A 20,999-nucleotide genomic window follows, 5' to 3' on the forward strand; every position below is an offset into this window, starting at 1 on the left:
TTGGACCCTTTCGGTAAACAGTGTTGTCCAAGGCCCACACTTTGTGTACCACAACTTCTATATCAAATAACAAACCTGTGAAAATTTAGGCTCAATCGGTCATCGGAGTCGGGAGAAAACAACGGAAAATGTGTTTAAAATAAATCCGTAATTCTTGTTAACAAGAATTTATATTGTTTTGCTGTTTTCTCAAAAAGTAAAGCATTTCATGGAATGATATTTCAAGAGAAGTCTTTCACCATTGCCTTCTGTAAACCCTGTAAGTTATTTGTAAATCTGTGAACTTTTTTTTTTTTTTCTGAACCAAAAGGGTCCAATGGCTTTAAAGTGAAATGATTTTTAGGTTTCAGGCCTCTTTAAGAGGGCGGGGCAATTTCATTGCAAGATTGCAAGGAAACTTTTGGAGGGGCACCAAGATGAAGGCAGTGGAGGCCATGGTGTCCATTTAATTCAATGCATGTGTTAGCCATTCATGAAAGAACCAGAGATCTTTGCTTGAAGGTAAATTGTCTAAGTAGATCAATTGTCTGCTTTTAAAACTAAACATGAAATAAATGCTCAATATCATTGTGCAGCCCAATGAAATTAGCCTTTTAACATCATGTGTGAGGTACATACAGTGTATGCGAATAAAACATTAATCACTAGCCTTTGTGTATTGAGTTTAAACGCGTTTATTAATGAAACATGCCACTGCCCAGTAATGGATACACGCTACGATGTGTTTTGAGCTACGAATGAACATACTACATAATGTAATTTTTTATACATTATGTGTACACAATATGTATTGATTCTTCTCATGACAATGGATTCAGAAACTCGTATAATTGGAAAACTGTGTGGGCCTCGGGTATAGTTACATGCACTGGTACTATTATCATGGTAGGTACACATGGTATACTCAAACGCTAATGGCACTACATAATATTTTTAACAATGTTTGACTGACAAAAACAGTTGATATATTTTGCAGTGGCCTTAAAGGGAAGGTACACTATTGGTAATTGTCAAAGACCAGTGTTCTCACTTGGTGTATCTCAACATATGCATCAAATAACAAACCTGTGAACATTTGAGCCCAATTGGTCATCGGAGTTGGGAGAACACTATGAAAGAAAAAACACCCTTGTTGGACGAAGTTGTGTGCTTTCAGATAGGAATAAAACACTTCAATCTATGCTACTTCAGAGGGAGCCATTTCTCACAATGTTTTATACTATCAACAGCTCTCAATTGCTCGTTACCAAGTCAGTTTTTAAGTTCATATTTGTTTTGAATAATTACCAAATGTGTACATGTACCTTCCCTTTGAGTCAGAATTTCCTACCCTACAGTGTACGAATTTATATAGTCATAGTTAGTTTTGATCAATTTCTTTTTCAATAATTCACAAGTACGCATCGATCGGATTAATAATTTACGATGGTTCATCTAGTTTCTGCTTGACGACGCTACTTCTACATATACTACTCAAATGTAATACAATCCTACAGGGCTGGCATTTTGTAGGCTCAGTGACGCCAGTAAGAAAGGCCAACAATTGTACTACATGTATGCACTCTGCACTGAAAGTCTTGCTCATTGAAACAGCAAGAATCCTTAAATGGCTTAGAATAAGCCATTTGTTACCGCTTGAACTTGAATTCCTCAGACTATCATCGAGACAGTTCTTACATGTATGTGTCACATGATTCGGGCAAGATTTTGCTTGGTTACTTAAAGGCAGAGGACACTATTGGTAATTACTCAAAATAATTATTGGCATAAAACCTTACTTTGTAACGAGTAATGGGGAGGGGTTGATGGTATAAAACATTGTGAGAAACAGCTCCCTCTGAAGTGACCTAGTTTTGGAGAAAGGAGTAATTTTCCACAATTTGATTTCGAGACCTCAAGTTTAGAACTTGAGGTCGCGAAATCAAACATCTAAACGCACACAACTTCGTGTGACAAGGGTGTTTTTTTCTTTCATTATTATCTCGCAACTTTGACGACCGATTGAGCTCAAATTTTCACAGGTGTGTTATTTTATGCATTCTATGTTGATACACACCAAGTGAGAAGACTGGTCTTTGACAATTACCAATAGTGTCCACTGCCTTCAAGAGACAGTGAAGGTGAACACCCATACATTCATGTATGCCATACACAACTCTGAATGAACGTGTATTGCACAATGGTACCAGGGCTTGCTTTTATCTGGAGGTTGCTAATGCTATGTTATAGGCTTGTCCCGAACCATTTGACATAGCACTTATTTCATGGGTCAGCAGGGAATTTCGGTTTGCTCAGAATGCATACTCCACGTTACTGGGCTTCTACACTTACACAGCTAGTGCAGAAATTTGGCGCTTGCATGGTGATCCTAAGTGCAGAATTTGGCAGTAAGAAGAGTCATGAAATTGGGATGGATGGATTCTTGAGATGGATTCTTCTCATCCTCAACTTACCACTCGTCTCCGTTCCTTCTCCTTCCTAGTCTTGTCTCTCTGCATTTCTTGTCTCTTCTTAATCTGCTTCTGGTTCTCAGAGCGAGCCTTACTCATTTCCATGGTAGCCCGCCAAATAGGGTTCATGGTTCCCACGTGGACAGCCCTCAAAGTCACTTACAAGTCACTACATCTGGGACACCTTTGAAAAAATAAAAAAAAATTCAACAGACAAGAATATTAGGATTATAAATTTAGTTTTACCCTTCTCATACCGATACTGTGTGGTAGCACTGCAGACTCCGTACTCTCCCAAGTTCAATAAAAAATCACAGGCACATACTTCTCAGGTGGGATTCGAACCCATACCCTTTGCAATTTTAAAGCAGTTGTCTTACTAACTAGACCCTAGTATTTAAGTAGCAATTTTCTCTGAAACACTTTCAACCAATTACTTGGTACTTGGTGTACTGTGTCTCGAGTCATTGTGGGATTGGCGAAATATAAACATTTAGCTGCAATGATGTACAGTATAGCATGCACACAAAACTTTACATCATGTACATTGGTAGATCATGTACACATGTAAAATGAATGGCCATAAAATGGCCAGATTTCATCTTGGATATTTCATCTCTGATGAAAGCTTGGTCGAGCTCATTAAGGGGATGTGTTGTCTGTGTCTTACAGGTGGCACGGTGTTTAGAGCACAAGCATAAGTGGTGTGCTTAATAAATGGTCTACCTATGGCAATGTATGGATACAAGTTGCGGAAGAGGTTGCCCTAAAAGCTGCGCTACGTGTTGTTTAGACAATGTGACAAAGTGGAGCTGAGAATACTGTCTTGTTAAAAAAGAGTAGGTGATGGTGGCGACCCCATTTTTATTTAAGATGAGGCGGCCATGGACGCAAACTTGTCTAATGTCGAATGATGATCATAATGCACCCATTTGAGCAATTTGGCATCATCACCAGGCCTGGCACTTTGCTCTTGTAGGGCAAGGCATAATTTCCTGAGAAGAGGACACGTCCATGAGGAAAATGTAATTTTTAACGTAACATCTCAAGAAGCAGTGAGCACCAGGGCAAATACAAGGGGCATGGGGGCACTTGCCTCTGTGAAGTATCAGGTCTGCATCCGAACCTCACTGAAACTGCTTGACACATCCAAACTATACTTGTTACACACAGCCTGTCAGATCCAATGCCAATGCCTCTTTGGGGATCGCTCGACAAGAGCACCATGAATGTTATAGAGATATTCCACTCACTAAGAAAGCTGTGAAGAGACGTCTGTGGAGGACTGAACACAAGAGGTCTGATGATGGCCCCGAGAAGAAGGATGAGCAATTCAATCAGCGGGATGGAATTCTTGCAACCTCCTCCTGTCCCAATGCTGGTCCCAATTGCAATCCAGATTGATCGAGACCTGACTGCGGAGGAGTGCTCGTACAGTGTGGTCGAGGCCATCAATGTACAGTGCACTGTAATGTATTGACATAACAACGTGTGTACGTGTACTGTATGTAGATGATCACAACACCGACATACACACACGCACAGACAACCATACAGTGCGACTGTAAATGTACACATTCTGTAAGCTACTGCTTTATGCATGATGGCAGATGCATGTAAATATATAGTAATCATGATATTATTTTCAAGAACTGTAACTCATTGTACATCATAATGTAATGTAAATTCAGTCTGCATGGGTTGTTCATACAAAGTAAATTAATTCGACACAAATTTAAAGTTTCATTTGACTCCCCTGAATGAAAGAAAATAGGCCTAAATTACTTATTTAGGCCAATTGGTTTTCACAAAGGCAAAATTGCAAAAATAAAATTGAAATACATAGCAATGTATGTGGCTCATACATGTACTATATTTCTTAGAGTCTTCCATGAACATAAACAATATTCAATCATGAACAACCTCACTTATCCCTCCCCCAACACCCCTTAGAGATCTTGACTGACAGTACATGGTAGTCAGTGTCACACATTTTCCAATCCTTTTCATCGTTGAGAACCCCTGCTTGTCAAGTTATGCCCATATGTGTAGTAACTCTATATTGACGGCGTGGTTTGTCAAATTAATGAATAAATTAAATTGCATTAGTCAAGCTACATTATTGTGTACAGTATGTGTGTACAGTATGTGTAGTATAAGCGGCTGTAGTCGAAGTCGCGACTATTGATTGCAAAGTCGAGTAGTCGAGTTTGCAACTCCCATTTTTCAACTACTTTGCCTTGAATCAACCTGGAATGCATTTAGATATAACTTGCTTTGCTAAAAACGTTTTTTTTCTCTTCAAAACCTTTTTAAAGCTACCCTTTTTTGGCATCTTTGTGTCATGTTTTTTTTGTTTTTTTTTGTTTAAATGTCTGGTTTTAACAGTGTTCAATTGTAGTTCTCATAAAGCGGTAAAGAATTGTTCACCACCAAAGCTTATACCCATTGTACGCCTATAGGGCTATCGACCCGTAAGTTTTTTGACCAACCATCTATTTTTAAAATTTATCATCATCACAATTCCATAAGTGTGTTTACAAGATTAAAATTGCTTTAATGATGTGGCAGTTATTGCAAACGCATGTGGCATAATTGGCCTGGTTTCTTTCTCCATACTTTGAAACAGACATTATGTACAGTACAAGTAGACCACTAGCAATACGGCTTCATTGTAGGTGTATGTGCATTATTACACTGCTGTGCACTGTCAAACAACATATTGATCCAATAGGTAAATTTCCTGTGACATTTACAGAACAAATTTAACAAGTTAAATTGACACCTAATACATTGTCCTCCATGATGATCTTGGCCGAAATTAACCCTGGACTGCAGATTGCTCTATGTTAATCAAGCTCACAACAGGACAACCCTGGTGGTGTTGCGTTTTTTTAATTGAACGAAATACCTCATTGTATAATTATCTTTGTGAATAGGAATTTGATATTTTTATAGGCCGCCTATCTTTGAATTCTGTGGAGTATCAAAGTATTACAAATTTACAAGAAAAATGAGGAAGATCTTCTCTATAAGTGATTGTTCAACACATTTTGATTCTGGTCAATTAAAGGCAGTGGACACTATTGGTAATTACTCAAAATAATTATCAACATAAAACCTTTCTTGATTACGAGTAATGGGGAGAGGTTGATAGTATAAAACATTTTAAGAAACAGCTCCCTCTGAAGTGATGTAGTTTTCGAGAAAGAAGTAATTTTCCACGAATTTGATTTTGAGACCTCAAGTTTAGAATTTGAGGTCTCGAAATCAAGCATCAGAAAGCACACAACTTCGTGTGATAGGGGTGTTTTCTTTCATTATTATCTCGCAACTTCGACGACTGATTGAGCTCAAATTTTCACAGGTTTGTTATTTTATGTATATGTTGAGACACACTAAATGTGAAGACTAGTCTTTGACAATTACCAATAGTGTCCCCTGTCTTTAATAAAATATATGCTGGTCCAGAGTAGAGAGCCACAAGCCAGGACTGTAGTCTTTTGGATTTGACTTTTCTAGTCAGGTGCTAGAATCACTAGCCTCTCTGGCCTGCGGTCAAGTGGAAAAATCGAGCCCTGTTTATAAATCAAATTTTCTACTCTAATTTTAAAGGGCACCAAGGAACATGACCAGGGGGGCATGGCGGTGATCACATCCGTGATATATTAGCATCAACATCTATGTGTTGTTACTGCACGTGTACACATGTACGTCATTCACACCACTTATGAAGGAGGAATCAATTCAAAGGATATCACTCGCTGCACAGAACCTACATTATTGTATTTCACACGATGTCATCACTACACGACCAGGGCATGACCAGAGCACGAACCATGAATATTTGCAGCTTGCAATCATTCAGAAAGACTTTGTATACTGAGATGTTTCAAGACATTTAACAATTTAACATTTTAAATTTTGTTGATCAGAACATGGAAAGATTGGTGTCTTTTCAGAGAGTTTTCTGCAAATAATCAGGGAGAGACGATGTCAGCTACATGTTCAACATGTCCATGCAAAACATATTGTCATGAGGTGTTAATTGTGGTTTTCATGAACGGCTGGAAATACAGGGAGGCCACAGCCTCTGTTTCCCCCAGTCTTCACCTTGCCCCTTCAAAAGTTTCCAAATAGGCTATAAGATTTTCAAACGAAATTTAGAACTGCCCTCCCAAAAGAAGACATTCCAGTGCCTAATTTCATAAACTTGCTTAAAAAGGGAAGATACTTTTTATTTTTAGAACCATTCTATTGTTTAACTTTCAATCACTTTGAACTAGTGAATAAATTCAAATATATGCCCTTTGCAAAAAAAGAAAGTGGCTTGCCCTGATAAAGATGACATTCCAGCCTGACTATTGTGCCAAGTTCAATTCTCTGTTACACAGGTACTAAAGTTGAGCATTCTACTTATTCTAGGTAGGCCCTAATGCACACTACACATTATCAGCATAATTGTTATCTTTACTAAAATTAAATTTGACTCCCAAAATGACAGACCATAGGTAAACAGTACAGCTGCCTGTGACGCCAGTGTATGGCGGCCTGCGAGGGAACTTGCTTCTAATTGAGAATAATTGCAGTTGATCATGTTTGTACACACAAGCTCAAAACCCTGAATATTCCCATTATCAAATTAAGCTGCATTAAATAAATGTCCAGTGGTCATTGGTCAAATTGGTTTTGATGAAGGAAGTACAAAAATTATGAACGTCTTTACAAATACAGTAAACACTACACCAGGGGTTCTGCCTAGGGTTTCTTTAGTGGCAGAAAAATGATCCCCCATGATCATTAAAATACACAGCTAACCAAAGAAGTACTCAAAATGTATGGCTTTTACATTTTATATACGTACAAAATACTGTTTACTTAGCAGTTTTACATTTAGTTGAAAACCTTTGAATGGAAATTGCACGTCAAACAAATTTGAAAATGTGTGGTGGTCAGAAACAGTGAAAATTTTGCCAATGGTGGTTGGAGAACCCTTTATTGCCGGGACGGTTTCTTGGCACCAATCTCTCTCTGGGCAGAACCCTGGTACTTAAAGGCAGTGGTCACTGTTGGTAATTACTCTAAATATTTATCAGCATAAAACCTCACTTGGTAATGAGTCATGGGGAGATTGGATTGGGATGGGATTGAATGATAGTATTGTGAGAAACGGCTTTCCAGACCTCAAGTTTAGAATTTGAGGTGAGGTCTCAAAATCAAGCATCTGAAAGCACACAACTTCGTGTGACAAGGTTTTTTTTTTTTTATAGTTATCTCGCAACTCCAATGACCAATAGAGCTTAAAATTTACACAGGTTTATTATTCTATGCATATGTTGAGATACTCTTCCTAGTGTGTATCAACGACCTACCAGCCGCAATAACATCCGAGATTCGCCTCTTTGCTGATAACGCCCTTCTTTACAGACCGATCTGATCAGAGAATGATGCTGGCAAACGACCTTAAGCGTCTCCAGCAATGGGAAGACACATGGCTTATGTCCTTCAACCCTGACAAGTTTGAAGTTCTACGTGTCACCAATACATTGTTCTTCGCACAAGCCAAATACCTCGGTGTGAAAATCCAAAGCAATCTCAATTGGAAGCCTCACACTAACAGCATCGGCAAGAAGGCCAACAGCACCAGAGGTTTCCTAAATCCTGGTCATGTTAAAATGTTTTGACCCGGATTCCGGGTCATTTGAATCCGGGTCATTTGAAATGAACCAGATTCCAGGTCAAAACATTTTAACCTGGATTCCGGGTCATTTAAAATGACCCGGATTCCGGGTCAATTCAAATTGACCCAGATTCCAAGTCAAGTTAAATGAACTGGATCCCGGGTCATTTAAATGACCCGGATTCTAGGTTATTTAAAATGACCCGGTTTCCGGGTCAAAATGTTTTGACCCAGATTCCGGGTCATTTAAAATGACCCGGATTCCAGGTCAATTCAAATGACCCGGTGTCAAATGACAAGTACTTCCCGTATATGCGCCACCACTTTTTCACTCATATAAAAAAAAGGGGATTCTCATTGCTTCAGGATCAGTTGAGGTAAATTAACATGACCCGGAATGATGCTGCTGACCTGGCAAACGACCTTAAGCGTCTCCAGCAATGGGAAGACACACGGCTTATGTCCTTCAACCCAGACATTGTATGAAGTTATACGTGTCACCAACAAGAACAAAAACATCTTGTCTTCACAATATGGTGTCCTTCGCACCGTCCCCCAAGTCAAATACCTCGGTGTAACAATCCACAGCAACCTCAATTGGAAGCCTCACTCACATTAACAATATCAGCAAGAAGGCCAACAGCACCAGAGGACTCCTAAATCCTGATCATGTTAAAATGTTTTGACCCGGATTCTGGGTCATTTCAAATGACCCGGAATCCGGTGCAAACAAAACAGCTTATTTTTGGCAATAATTTCTTCCATGGATTATGGATATATATTATATAATTGTTAGGTGTGAACTAGTTGAAAATGTACGGGACACAAAGAGTATATGAACGGAATTTCAACTAATAAAAAATAATGAACAATTTAGTAAAATTTGTGTTTGCATTGGAAAGAACCTTTAAGATACCCCAGGAGAGGACGTCAGTGCAGTGGCACTGAGTAACTGACTGACGTCCAACCAGGGCCAGGGCTAAAAACTACATTATCCAACTCTATTAGACTCTAAGTATTCATATTGATTAGATGATCAACAAACAATTCCAATGCATATTTACCTCTAGTCTGTAGACTCTGTTCGGTGTAAACTGTAGTGTGTGGCTAGGCTGTGCTGGTGTCAAAATGTCAAGGAGCCGTACATTCAGTTTTTTCCCCGTAGTATTTTTATGCTTTTAATAACCTCCAGGAATTCGGTGACACTTTTGGAAAACGAGTCATCACAACTGCTGCTTTTTTAGTTGTACGACAAACACATTCACATAGAACTACTACTAATGCGACTAGAGAAAGAAAGATGTAGAAAAGGCGGACGATTTTATGGATTAATTCAATGTGTGAGAATGGTGCACAGCATGGCCGGCCGGCTGGAGAGCTAACTGTGAAAAAAAAATTACTTTTACGACGAGCAGCAGATAGATAGAGCGCCCTCCATGTGTTCCCTTACCTGACTTGCCCCGCCCACAACCTTACACGTGGTTGTAAACTCTTGGGGGCGGTATCTTCTGGTGGCAAAACATCATCATGTTTCTCATTTTTTGTAACTCGGGGAAATGGATAGACTAACTTGAATCATAGAGCAAGGAGCTCCAATAATGGTAAGAATAAGATCATCAAATAGAACGAAATAGGATGGGTTGCTCGAGTCCTTTGATTTGATTTATATATAGTTATGATTATTATTTATGAATTATTTTATTTTTCACGGGTAATTATTTAAAACTTAAAGTATTATGAAAAAAACATGTTTTTTCTGGAATCTCGTTCGTTTCGCTATTACGAATATTATGATGAATATGATAACAGATTGTCTTCAGGGGGAGGGTCGTTGAGTTTGTTGAGACTGAGGTGAGGGGGTGAACTGGCTTGTCATCTGGTTGGGGGAGGCGGGCGGCGGTGAGACTGATTGAGAGGGGGAACAGGTTTTTCAGTTCGGGGGGGGGGGCTGAGCTGATTGAGGGGGAATGGGTTTGTTGTGGTGGACTGGGGGGGGGGGGGTGATGGACAGGGGGCATTGCTATATTGAGGAAGGGTAAATTGGTTTTCTGTTGGCGAGGGGGGGTGCTTTTATTTTGGAAGAAGGGGTACACTGCCATGACTGCAGGGGGCCACTATCCTTTTCTCATTAAGCTTTTTTCCAACCCGTCAACAAGTAATTAACTATATTGTTTCTCCTTCTAGGACACTATGGGAAAGTACGATGCAGACCGCTTCTTCACCGCACCCGATCCAGATCTAATCTGTTGCATCTGCAGGTGTGTCCTCCATAAACCCCTAGAGAGTACCTGCCAGCACGTCTTCTGCAAGGTATGCATCCAAACATGGCTCGTCAACCACCGCAGCTGCCCGAACTGCAGACAGCGACTGAGCACTTCGGGTCTCAAGCCGGTGCTGCCCATCGTGCGCAACATGATCAACCGTCTGCTGATTAAGTGCGAGAACATCTCCAACGGCTGTGTTAAGAGAATCAGCCTGGAGCTGTACGCAAACCACATTAAGGAATGCGACTACGGACTCGTCGGCTGTCTCAACTCGGGCTGCACTAGGAACATTCTACGGAAGGACATGATGAAGCACGAGAAAGAATGCTTGCATCGACTGGTGAAGTGCAAGAAAGGTTGTGGATTGCCAATCATCGTTGCTGCCATGAGGGAACACAGCTGCATACATGAACTCAAGAACAACATGCAGAGTGAGTTTGGAGGATGGGGGGGGGGGAGGGAAGTCTGAGTTAATTTGTAGATGTTGCTTAGGATTTTGAAATGGACTGTCAAAGTTTCTTGGAAAGTTAAAAAAAGGCGCCCATAATGCTGTGGCTTAACAATGAAATCAGTGTTGTAGCTAAGTAGTTGTAGCCATGGTGGGCAGTGCCATGCGGGCCTGCCTAAAACTGACAAATTTGTTAAATTTGTTTCTTTGATGCATTCACCATGCATTTTTCGGAAGACTAGAACAAATCTCTGGTAAAAGCAAAAGTTGGGTATTGACTACATTTGGTAAAGTTACTGTACAGTTTCTTCTGAAGCTATTTTTAATTTAATTTCAATTCATTTTTCCCCCTAAAACAGCAATGGAAGATGGCTTCAACAAACGTTTGAAAGAAATGGAGAACAGATTCTACCGCGACTGGCGTGAAGTTGAGTTTCGAGTCACATCTATAGAGCGTGAGCTGGACGATGGCTACAGACGCAGCAGAAGTCATAGCAGAAGTCCAAGCCGCAGCCCTGTCTATGAAGAAGAGGACTACCACATCCATGATGACGAGGACTACGCAAGTAGAAGCAGCAGTTTGAATCACAGTGAAAGAGGAAGTCTACATGATTCGTACCCGTACTCTGATCAAGACCTGGAGGAAGAGAGGTCGGACGTCTGGAGTGAAGACTTGGAGGAAAGAGAAAGATCCTTTTATGGAAGCGAGAGAGACTCTGAAGAATTATATGGAGATGAAGAAGATAATGATGATGATGACGAAGTTCAGCAGCCAACACACGTCACAAGCACTGTAAGAACAGCGTCTTCAGGGGTTCAGACGGATGACATTGCAACCACCTCAAATCCATCGAGTAATCAGCCACGTGACCGGATTCAGACAAGGAGGACAAGCCAGAACCAAGAACGCAGAGAACCAAGTACGTCCGCATCTCAAAGCCAGCCTGAACTTGTATCACCCGAATCCCCAACTCCTCAGCTGAACACCAGGCAGTCTACACCTGTTGTCAGTCAGCCAGTGGCAGACACCCCCTTGTCCCCTCAAGCTTCACAGCGATCCGGTGCTCCCATCACTAGCCAAGGTAGAACACCAGCAGCTCCAGTGGGCGACACACCTACGGGGTCTCTCTACGGTGTGACTGTCGGTGAAACAGATTCTGATGATGTGGAATGGCAGCCACAAAGTGGCAATGCCTCGAGTGACCATTGGTCGACAGACGACGAGGACGAGGGCGATGGAGACAACAGCAGCCTGGAAGGATCTGGCAATGAAAGTAGCGGTGATCAGCCAGGGACTAGTGATGGGCGGAGAGAGACTGCTCCTCCTGCCACCAGTCAGCAAGAAGCTATTCAATCAGTTCTTACCAAAGTAAATGACGTCATCAGGATGTTCAACGGTGTAGTGCCTGAATCCAAGTCAACACACAGGTTAGTTTTTGGGGTTGTGAGCAATAAGCAATAAATGCCTTGTTCTGTGTGAATGTGAAGTTTACAATCAGTTGATTCTTCCAGGGCATTTCTGTGTGGTTAAACTTCAACACAAACATGAAAAATCAGGATATTTTTTCTATCCACTTTGCCTCAAGCTAGATTTTAGTATTTTATTGCTATTTTGGGGTGGGTTTTGTCTCTCTTGAGATTTTGAATGTTTTTATTTTATTTTCATCTGAGCGATTCCCTTTGATACAAACTTCTCATGGTTAAATCTCAGATACTACAGTTCATCAAATAAACCTAAAGCGATGCACTAACTTAGAAGATACACATCATCATGATAATTGATAATTTTTTTTGACTTTGAATGGTGAGCTTATTTAGTGCCCTCTTGTGATTATATTTCGCCAACCCACCACTGTCATTAAGAATTTTTAACAGTGGACTTGTATAGCGCCCTCTCGCCCTGTACATGTATGTATACAGTCATTTTCCATTTTTGTTCCAACAACCATAACCCCGGTCTAGGTTTTGGTTTAAAATGTGTACCTGGGAAGGTACTACAACCACATCAATGGAGATTGTGCCTTTTATGATGTGCGGGTTGTCATGGGATAAATGACTATAGTGTGACCATAATAATGTTGGTTCACCCACCTTGATTTGCTTTTCCTTGGAATATATGAGATATGGGGAACAATATGGGAACATAGTTGGGAACTAACTCCCCTAACCATATGTTTTTTACAAAGCAATTATGACTAAATGCCCTGCTCAAGGCCACAAATGTCATGAACCGGGATTCAAACCCCAAAGTCTGCTGCGACACTTAGCTTGTGTCCAGTGAAACTGATTGCTTGGCATGCTTGGTCGCGACGTGCCACATGGTAGTATTACAGAGGGAAACATTTACCTGAAGGATACCTTTTTTAAGCTTCCAGATTAAAAACTAATTTCTTTGTGATTTTTACCATTACCAGAAGCCGTCGTCGTCGTCATTCCCCATCATCCAGCAGCAGCCATGAGAGCAGTAGCAGCAGCAGCAGCAGCAGCAGCAGCAGTAGCAGCAGCAGCAGTGAATCAGAAGACTCAAGTAGTGCATCGTCCACTTGGAATGGTGTTCGGCACAGTAAAAGAGCTCGGACAAAATAGCCGACAGGTTGACTAGACTACGCTTATACCCCCTTTGATCATGAAGAAGAGACTTCTTAATCCCCTCCAAGCCCGCTCTGAAGGATCTTTCGGCCAAAAGTTATATTAAAGGCAAAGTATTCCTTTGGTTTTTTTAACTATTCATTTGTTTGAACCCATGTTTACTGTATGTATACAATTAAACCAACATGTGAAAATTTCATTTCACAAGGCGGTTGTGTTTTTGATAGATATTATCCTTAAATCCGGAGTAATTATGATTCAAATACATGATCTGAGAAGCGTAACTGACAGTAATGATTCTCATAATAACCGCCTTGTGAAATGAAATTTTGATATCTTTTAACATAACCACATTACTTCAAAGTGAAATGATTCTCAATCCTTAAGCTGTTGTAGGCTTCTAACCAAAAGTTGATTATATAGCCATTAAATTTAAGAGTAATTACATAACGTATACCTTCCCTTTCAAAAGAAAATTTAATTGATTTTGGAATGAACAACAAGCCCCTCATTAAAGATAGCATACATATTTAGTAGAGCTCCCGCATGTAATCTGGAGGTTTCGGGTTCAACTCCCACTCTAGTAAGTTTTTCTTTTTTCAACCCTTAATCATTTTTTACTTGATATTTGAAATAGAAAATTCACATCCTCTTAAGGTGATCCCTATGCTAACACTTCTTCTCGTGTCCGTGCTGCTCAAATGCTATCCCACTAATAGTATAGTTGGCACACTGAAGGGAAGTGTCAGTAGCCTTAGCCAGGCCCATAGAGCTGTAAAGCAGAAAAAGTAGCTTAGCTCAAAAACATTAAGCTTACCAAAATAAAGTTACCAGCCAAAAATCATGTCACATAAACAATATCTTGCCCGTTCTCTGCTTAGCAGACAATTGTTAAGCAATATTCTCTGCTTAAACAGCTCTATGAAATTGTGCCCAGGTTAGGAGATGATTCATGGTATATGCTGCTCTTTTATTCACATGTCTCGGGACCTCAAGTATATCCCCAGTTTAACAGTGCCCAATTTCATGGATATGCTTACCCTAAGCACAGAACTGGAGCTTACGGAAGCAGGGAATTCCGTGCTTACACCAAGCGAATTTCATGGGTTAGCAGCGAATTTTGGCCTCTGCGCGTGGATATTCCACGTTACTAGGCATTCTACGCTAACAAGGCTAGTGCAGAGATTTGGCGCTTGCACGTAAGCGGGGAATTGTGATCGTAAGCGCAGAATTCGGCGGTAAGCAGAGCAACTTCCGACTCTTGTGCACAACTGGTTAAGAGTCTTCCAAGTGGTCCATTAAGGCCGAGTCACAGTGCAAGGATAACGAAAAGGATAATGATCGCAACGAAAAGAGAACGCATTCTATTGGTTGACAAACAGGTGCGTATTCTGCGTGGAGCAATTCAACCAATAGAATGCGTTCTCTTTGCGCCGTGATCGTTATCATTTTCGATATCGCTGCAGTGTGACTCGGCCTTTTTGCTTCCACTTCCAAGGTTGTATTGTAAACTTGGATGTGAACCCAAGGTGGTCGCTAGATTTTGTAATGTTTCTTTAAAGATATAAAATTTAGTTTAATCATTGCACATTGTGTAGGACTATTGGTGAAAAAGCATTAAACAAAGTGATTTGCCAGAACAGGTTTTTATCATCCTTGTTATTAAAGAACCCTCCAGCCCTTCACCGTGGCCTGTGGTCCACATATACAAACAGAAAATGACGTGTTTTTTCAAAGGTTTTGAAACATATCCTTATATAAATACTTTTGTTTCAAAGTACATCACCACATGACTTTGACAATCACATGAAAATCAACATCACACTCAGGATTTTTAAGTAGTCTACCCGGAAAAAAGACTGCAATTTGAAAGAAGACCCCTCAGACAAGCAGTTACATATACATACAATACACACAGTGGGCTTTTATACAGTTCCATTTCATTTAGACCATCCAGCGCTTTAATAAACAGACAATAGCATTGCAATTAATACTACAAATGAACAAAAAGCAATTCACAGGAAACTATTAAGGAAAAAGATGTCTTTTAAGTGCTTTCTTGAAAATAGTCAGTGAATTTGAGGTGCGTATTGTGATGGGAAGTTTTTTTCTCAAAGAAAACGATTTATATGCAACTGATTGAAGTAACATCAAGCATCATGAGACTGAGGTCAGACACGTTTTAAACCCTACCTTTCCCAGGGACATATTTACCATCTTTTACTTGGCATTTACATGTACCATCTTTTCTTTAATACTGATATAACCTCATGCTCCTTAAACACCCAGCAGGGTGGATACGTGCGCATTACAAGTCTTATTATTATTATTATTATGAACCAGCCCTTAGGAGAGTAGGAAAGCAGTTGTTTTTGAAATACATGTAGTCTGTCACACCTTGGACAAGCAGTTAGCTTTCTAGGTGGTTATTCATCAAGCATCAAGCGAACTCCTTTATTTTCAATGAGCAAAAGGCCATCCTGACGTGGTATTCAATTTCATTTGCATTGCCATTATGATGTGATGATTTGTCCGCAAAGTTGCCATACATAATTAATGCTACTTTGTAAAAGCAAATTGCATACTAAAGGAAAAAAGGACCTCAAATTAAAACAAATCACAACAACAATCTTGTACATCCGAGAAAATGTATATGTTTGGATTATTATTCAGTGTTTCAAATATGATAAATTCAACATCTAGCAAGAAGCTCTGTGTAGTAGTGAAAAGTTTTGTTGCGGTGTCTTTGAGACGGTTCATTGTTGCATCAATGCTAAGCGATGAAAGGATTGGGTTGGGGGTTGGGGTTTCTGGGGTGGGGGTTTTGGGGGGTGGTTACAAAGCGATTTTGTTTTAGGTATCCTTCAGCAACGTACTTAACTTAAAGGCAAATATTCCTTTGTTTTTTGGAAATAGTCAATTGTTTTAGTTCTTTATGAACAGATATAAAAACAAACAAAAAATGACCTGGGAAAAAGGTGGTAGCGTTTTTGAGATGTTGCCCAAAGACTGGAGCAGTTCATTACTTCAATGTGAAATGATTCTCAATCTGCACCATGCTATCTTAATCTGCTGTACTTCTAACCTAAGTTTTGATTGTCTTTATTTTTAAGAGTGATTACAAAACGTATACATGTACCTTCCCTTCAACTGATATGATAATGGCATGTTAGATTTATAATAAGCACTGTATATTCATCGCACAAGGACTTCTTGTTCGGGAATTGTAGTGACAAATTGGCTCTCTGCAAGCCACTGTGAGTCATATTAGTGAAAACGAAGAAAAATATATAAGGCTATAACGCTTCTGTTACCTTCAGACACAACATTAAAAGGTAGGGTCATCGTTTGAGGTTTGTCATCGTAATGATGATTGATAGGCAGATCAAGAAAGACACAATACAAGGGGATGTAAGTGCCAAGTTGGCAACAGCCAATCTCTCTCAAGCAATTGTAATGAAGGTGGCAGTAGATAGAAAAAAACAAGGATGATTGAAGCATGTGCCAATTGTATACCAAGATTACTTTTCAGATTGATATTATGCAATAACAGGCCTGTATGCTTTGTTTTTGAAAGGGCAAGGGCACCTAGGCATTTTCTCCTGCGAAAGGGCACCCTATGAGGAAATTGCAAATTACCACTGCAGCATTTCATGGGCACCAAGGCAATGACCAGGGGGGCATAGAGGCAATCACCTTTGTTGCCTCCATGAAGTATCAGGCATGCAATAAATTATTTGACCATTGACAAAACATTATTGTGAACTGAACTGGAAGAACCACTTGCCAATAAAAACAGTTAATTACTTTCCTCATATAACGCCGCCCTAATAAGTTGTGAAATATTCTGGCAAACACTGTCCAGGCAGTTTGCCACAACACCTAAAAAAATCCAAGTTAATTACATTTGCTGAATGCAAAATTGCATAGTCCTCCAGAAAAAGAACCTACATTTGTCTCTAATGAAACTGACATTAATGGAATTCTATCACCCCCCCCCCCACACACACACACAAGTGGGATTTCCCTGTAGAATAATTAATATTAAAAAATGATATGTTACTAGAGCCTGACCTTGGACATAGAGGAAAAAGCTCTTCCGAGTCCAACAGATTTTGTATAGCCTTTCTGGCACACGCAGGTTGTCATATTTGTTCTCAATGGAAAACTGTTTTAATGGAAATAATACTGTGCCATTCGATCCCTTGAGATAAAAAACCTGATCTGTGTGCCAACAAGTTTATGCACTTTCTTTTACTAAATGATTAAATCAATAATCAATTATTCTTCGCATACACATCACTACGTACCACTTATAAGCTCTTCAAAAAAAGATTTAAAAAACAACACTTCTCTCTCACCTTTTTTTCTCTCAAATAAAACATGGAAAATGAAATAAAAATCAGTAAGTTCAATATTCCAACTGAGAATTCTAAGAAAATTATAATAATTTGTATGAAACATTATAGTTTTGGGCCGAATCTAACATTTCAGCACAAAATACTGCTTAGCAAATTTATTCTCTATAAGCAAATCACAAGTGGTACATCAGTAATTGCAACAATATAAACTTTATGTAATTTTGGCTGGTAACTAGTTTCTGTTAAGCCATATTTATAATATCTTCAATGGTTCTCTTTGTTCAAGCACATTGAGTATATGTTTTTGGTAAATGTGTGATTAGGAATCCAGTGTTTAATAACATACTATTGTTGACTATAAAAATTCACCAGGAATCAATTTTGCATTTGCAACCATTCATTCTTAAAATCAGAGTATGCTATAAATTCTATCAGCAAGGTCAGTATTGTGTCCTGACACAACAACGTGCCCCCTTTAATCCAATAGCCCAGACATCAAAATCTTATCTAATTACAGTGTATTGTACAGCTCTCCACAATTAACCTTTTCAGAAAGAATATCACACAGCGTATAAGATAAAAAACTAGCGTGTAGAAAGGACGCTAATTATCTAAAAGATACGAAATTCTGGGAACCCAGCCTGAGATCTTTCTGTAATGATCTCAGGCTCTTAAAGGTGTTATACAGGATTAATACATTGTTGTACATCCAGTCTGTTTTGATAATTTCAAACTTGTGAATAACAAAAGTGCTCTTCTGAAGGGAACGCCCTAATAAGATGTCTTTTCTTCTTCCAAGACGTCATCTTATCATTGTTTTGCGGAAGATCTGCAGATATCATAAAAAAGTTGAGCATATACTATTCCTTCAAAGGCAATATAAAGTATACCTTTGATTTTTGAAAACCCTGTAGTTGTTTTAATCCTATATAAATGAAGATCTATAAAACAAAACTAACACTTGAAAATTTAATTTTAAAAGTTGGTCACGTTTCTAGATATCACCAATATCTGGAGCGAATATGTCCACGTAGGAAAATTAATCCCTGGCAGGACTACAAAATCTAAGAAACATTTTGGCCATACAATCTTTTTACATAATCTCAAAATGCTTCCAAAAGGCTTTTTCCCCATTAATGTGAAGAGTGATTACCAAACGTATAGGCCTACCTTTCCTTAAAAGCCATCATCATCTTCACACTGCAGTCTTTAAAGGAACACGTTGCCTTGGATCGAGTTGGTCTATAAAAAGCGTTTGTAACCGTTTTTTATAAAATGCATATGGTTTGAAAGATGTTGTTAAAGTAGAATACAATGATCCACACAAGTTTGCCTCAAAAAACCGTGCAATTTCGAGGCATGTTTGTGTGGATCATTGTATTCTACTTTTACAACATCTTTCTACCTATGTAAAAAAAATAAAAGTTACAAACGCTTTTCAAAAACCAACTCGACCTATCCAAGGAAACGTGTTCCTTTAAGGTGCAGACAGGCAGGTATTCATAGACACTCACTGCAGTATATGACCCTGCTCAATAGTACAGGACAACATTAACTCATTATCAGTCTCCTCAATAAGATGAAGCTCTACAACACCCTTGAGAGCACAATATGTTTTTTTTCATTGACATTGCTGCGGAAATCATTGGATGACACAGGAAATTACACAAAAACATCATCCTAAACACCAAAGAATTATGGAATTGTCTTTCGGACAACATAAAATATGTGCAAACAGTGAATTTATTTGAGACAAAGCTAAAAACACATTTATGTTTGCAATAGCCTCAGTCAACTCATTTTCCTTCATGTACATGTACTTATACTTGTAATTGTCTCTGTTGTCCAACTTTAAGTTCTCTTTTTTTTCATCTCAAACCACATAGAGACTTCTTTGTGATGTGATGCACTATACATGTACAAGAACGGTTCATTATTATTATTATTAAAGAACCAAATAGGCTTACATTGTGTACTTTGGTGAAAAGAAAATAGAAAGTGGTGCCTCACTTTCGACATGTTCAGTTTACATGTACATCTTTAAAAAATAAAATTGAAAATATTCTCCTCTTCTAAATAATTAATATAGACCTGGAGAATATGTTGAGTAAAAATGCTGCTACACATGTACTCCCTGCTCCTAAAGGCAGTTGACACTATTTTTTTTAGCATAAAACCTTACTTGATAATGAGTAATGGAGAGAGAGGTTGATAGTATTAAAAAAAAAATAGTGATAAACAGCTCCCTCTGAAGTGACGTAGTTTTCGAGAAAGAAGTAGTTTTCCACAAATTTGATTTTGAGACCTCAGAATTAGATTTTGAGGTCTCAAAATCAAGCATCTGAAAGCACACAATAATTTATGAGCAAGGCACAGTTTAAATCAAATCAAAGTATAAATTTTATTGAATGAAACACCCCCCCCCCCCCGCGAAAAAGAAAGAAAAACATCAAGATATTTTGATGCTGCTCCATCCCTAACCATCAATGCATCATCAAGAATTATTAATGATCTGCAGACATCCATTTGAAGACCACATTGCCCTTGCTTTGGCAGTGTGTAAATAACCGCATTTTCACTTAAAACTTCAAGTGTCCACAAATGCCAAGTAAAATCATACATGCATTATTAAACTGATTTTTCATGCTACATGTACGATTCTAGTTAAAATCTTGTTGACATTACATTAGCAAAGTAAACCTGTGCCAGGCTCTGCTTAGTGATGACGGTGATTGCTAATAATACACAAACCTTACCGTACCATGCTTTATGGCTTTAATTGCCTATAATATCAAAGTATCCTCCATTTTATTATGTTTGACTAACTGCTTATTGATACTGTCTTTATTGTCCATTCAGTGTATGACGTTAATCTGCGGGACAACCTTAGAATATGAAACCTCCTTTCGTTATCAATGACATCATCAGATTTATCATACTTTATGTATGTTATCATTGATATTAGATATCATGGTTATCTTTGGGAAAAACAAGTCAGAGAGAATTATTGTGCTTCACTGACGCAAATCCATATGAATAATAAACATGTTGTTCATATAAAAATTTTGTTCACATAAACCACCTGAGGTCATAATCATTAGCTGCACCTTGTCCCTAAGTGTTATACAGCGTAGTGCAAACTTTCAGCAATGCAGCATTTGTAAAGCTTTAGGGCAAGTTCAAGCAGAGACCATTTTGTCTGTCAAC

The 20,999-nt window shown here is 39.0% G+C and overlaps 2 protein-coding genes across 3 annotated transcripts in view; one reads left to right on the plus strand and one right to left on the minus strand.

The window, feature by feature from the left end:
- Positions 1-9,489, minus strand: part of LOC139943714 (uncharacterized) — a 28,866-nt gene extending 19,377 nt beyond the window's left edge. The window contains exons 1-2 of one of the 2 annotated variants that reach the window (XM_071940460.1): positions 9,195-9,489; positions 2,454-2,634 (exon numbers count right to left, since the gene is read on the minus strand). In XM_071940460.1, the coding sequence (XP_071796561.1) occupies positions 2,454-2,579 (126 nt within the window). In that variant the 5' untranslated portion in view covers positions 2,580-2,634; positions 9,195-9,489. Of the gene's footprint in view, positions 1-2,453; positions 2,635-3,703; positions 3,873-9,194 lie in introns of those variants that run through there. The other variant, XM_071940461.1, reaches the window with a different exon arrangement.
- Positions 9,490-9,597: 108 nt separating this feature from the next.
- On the plus strand, positions 9,598-16,149 carry LOC139943715 (uncharacterized). The gene is made up of 4 exons (XM_071940462.1): positions 9,598-9,731; positions 10,315-10,825; positions 11,202-12,270; positions 13,257-16,149. The coding sequence occupies exons 1-4, from the start codon at positions 9,729-9,731 to the stop codon at positions 13,426-13,428; spliced, it is 1,755 nt and encodes a 584-aa protein (XP_071796563.1). The 5' UTR covers positions 9,598-9,728; the 3' UTR covers positions 13,429-16,149.
- Positions 16,150-20,999: the final 4,850 nt, after the last annotated feature.

This window comes from Asterias amurensis, chromosome 11, assembly GCF_032118995.1.
Source record: "Asterias amurensis chromosome 11, ASM3211899v1".
NCBI classification, from domain to species: Eukaryota; Metazoa; Echinodermata; class Asteroidea; order Forcipulatida; family Asteriidae; genus Asterias; species Asterias amurensis.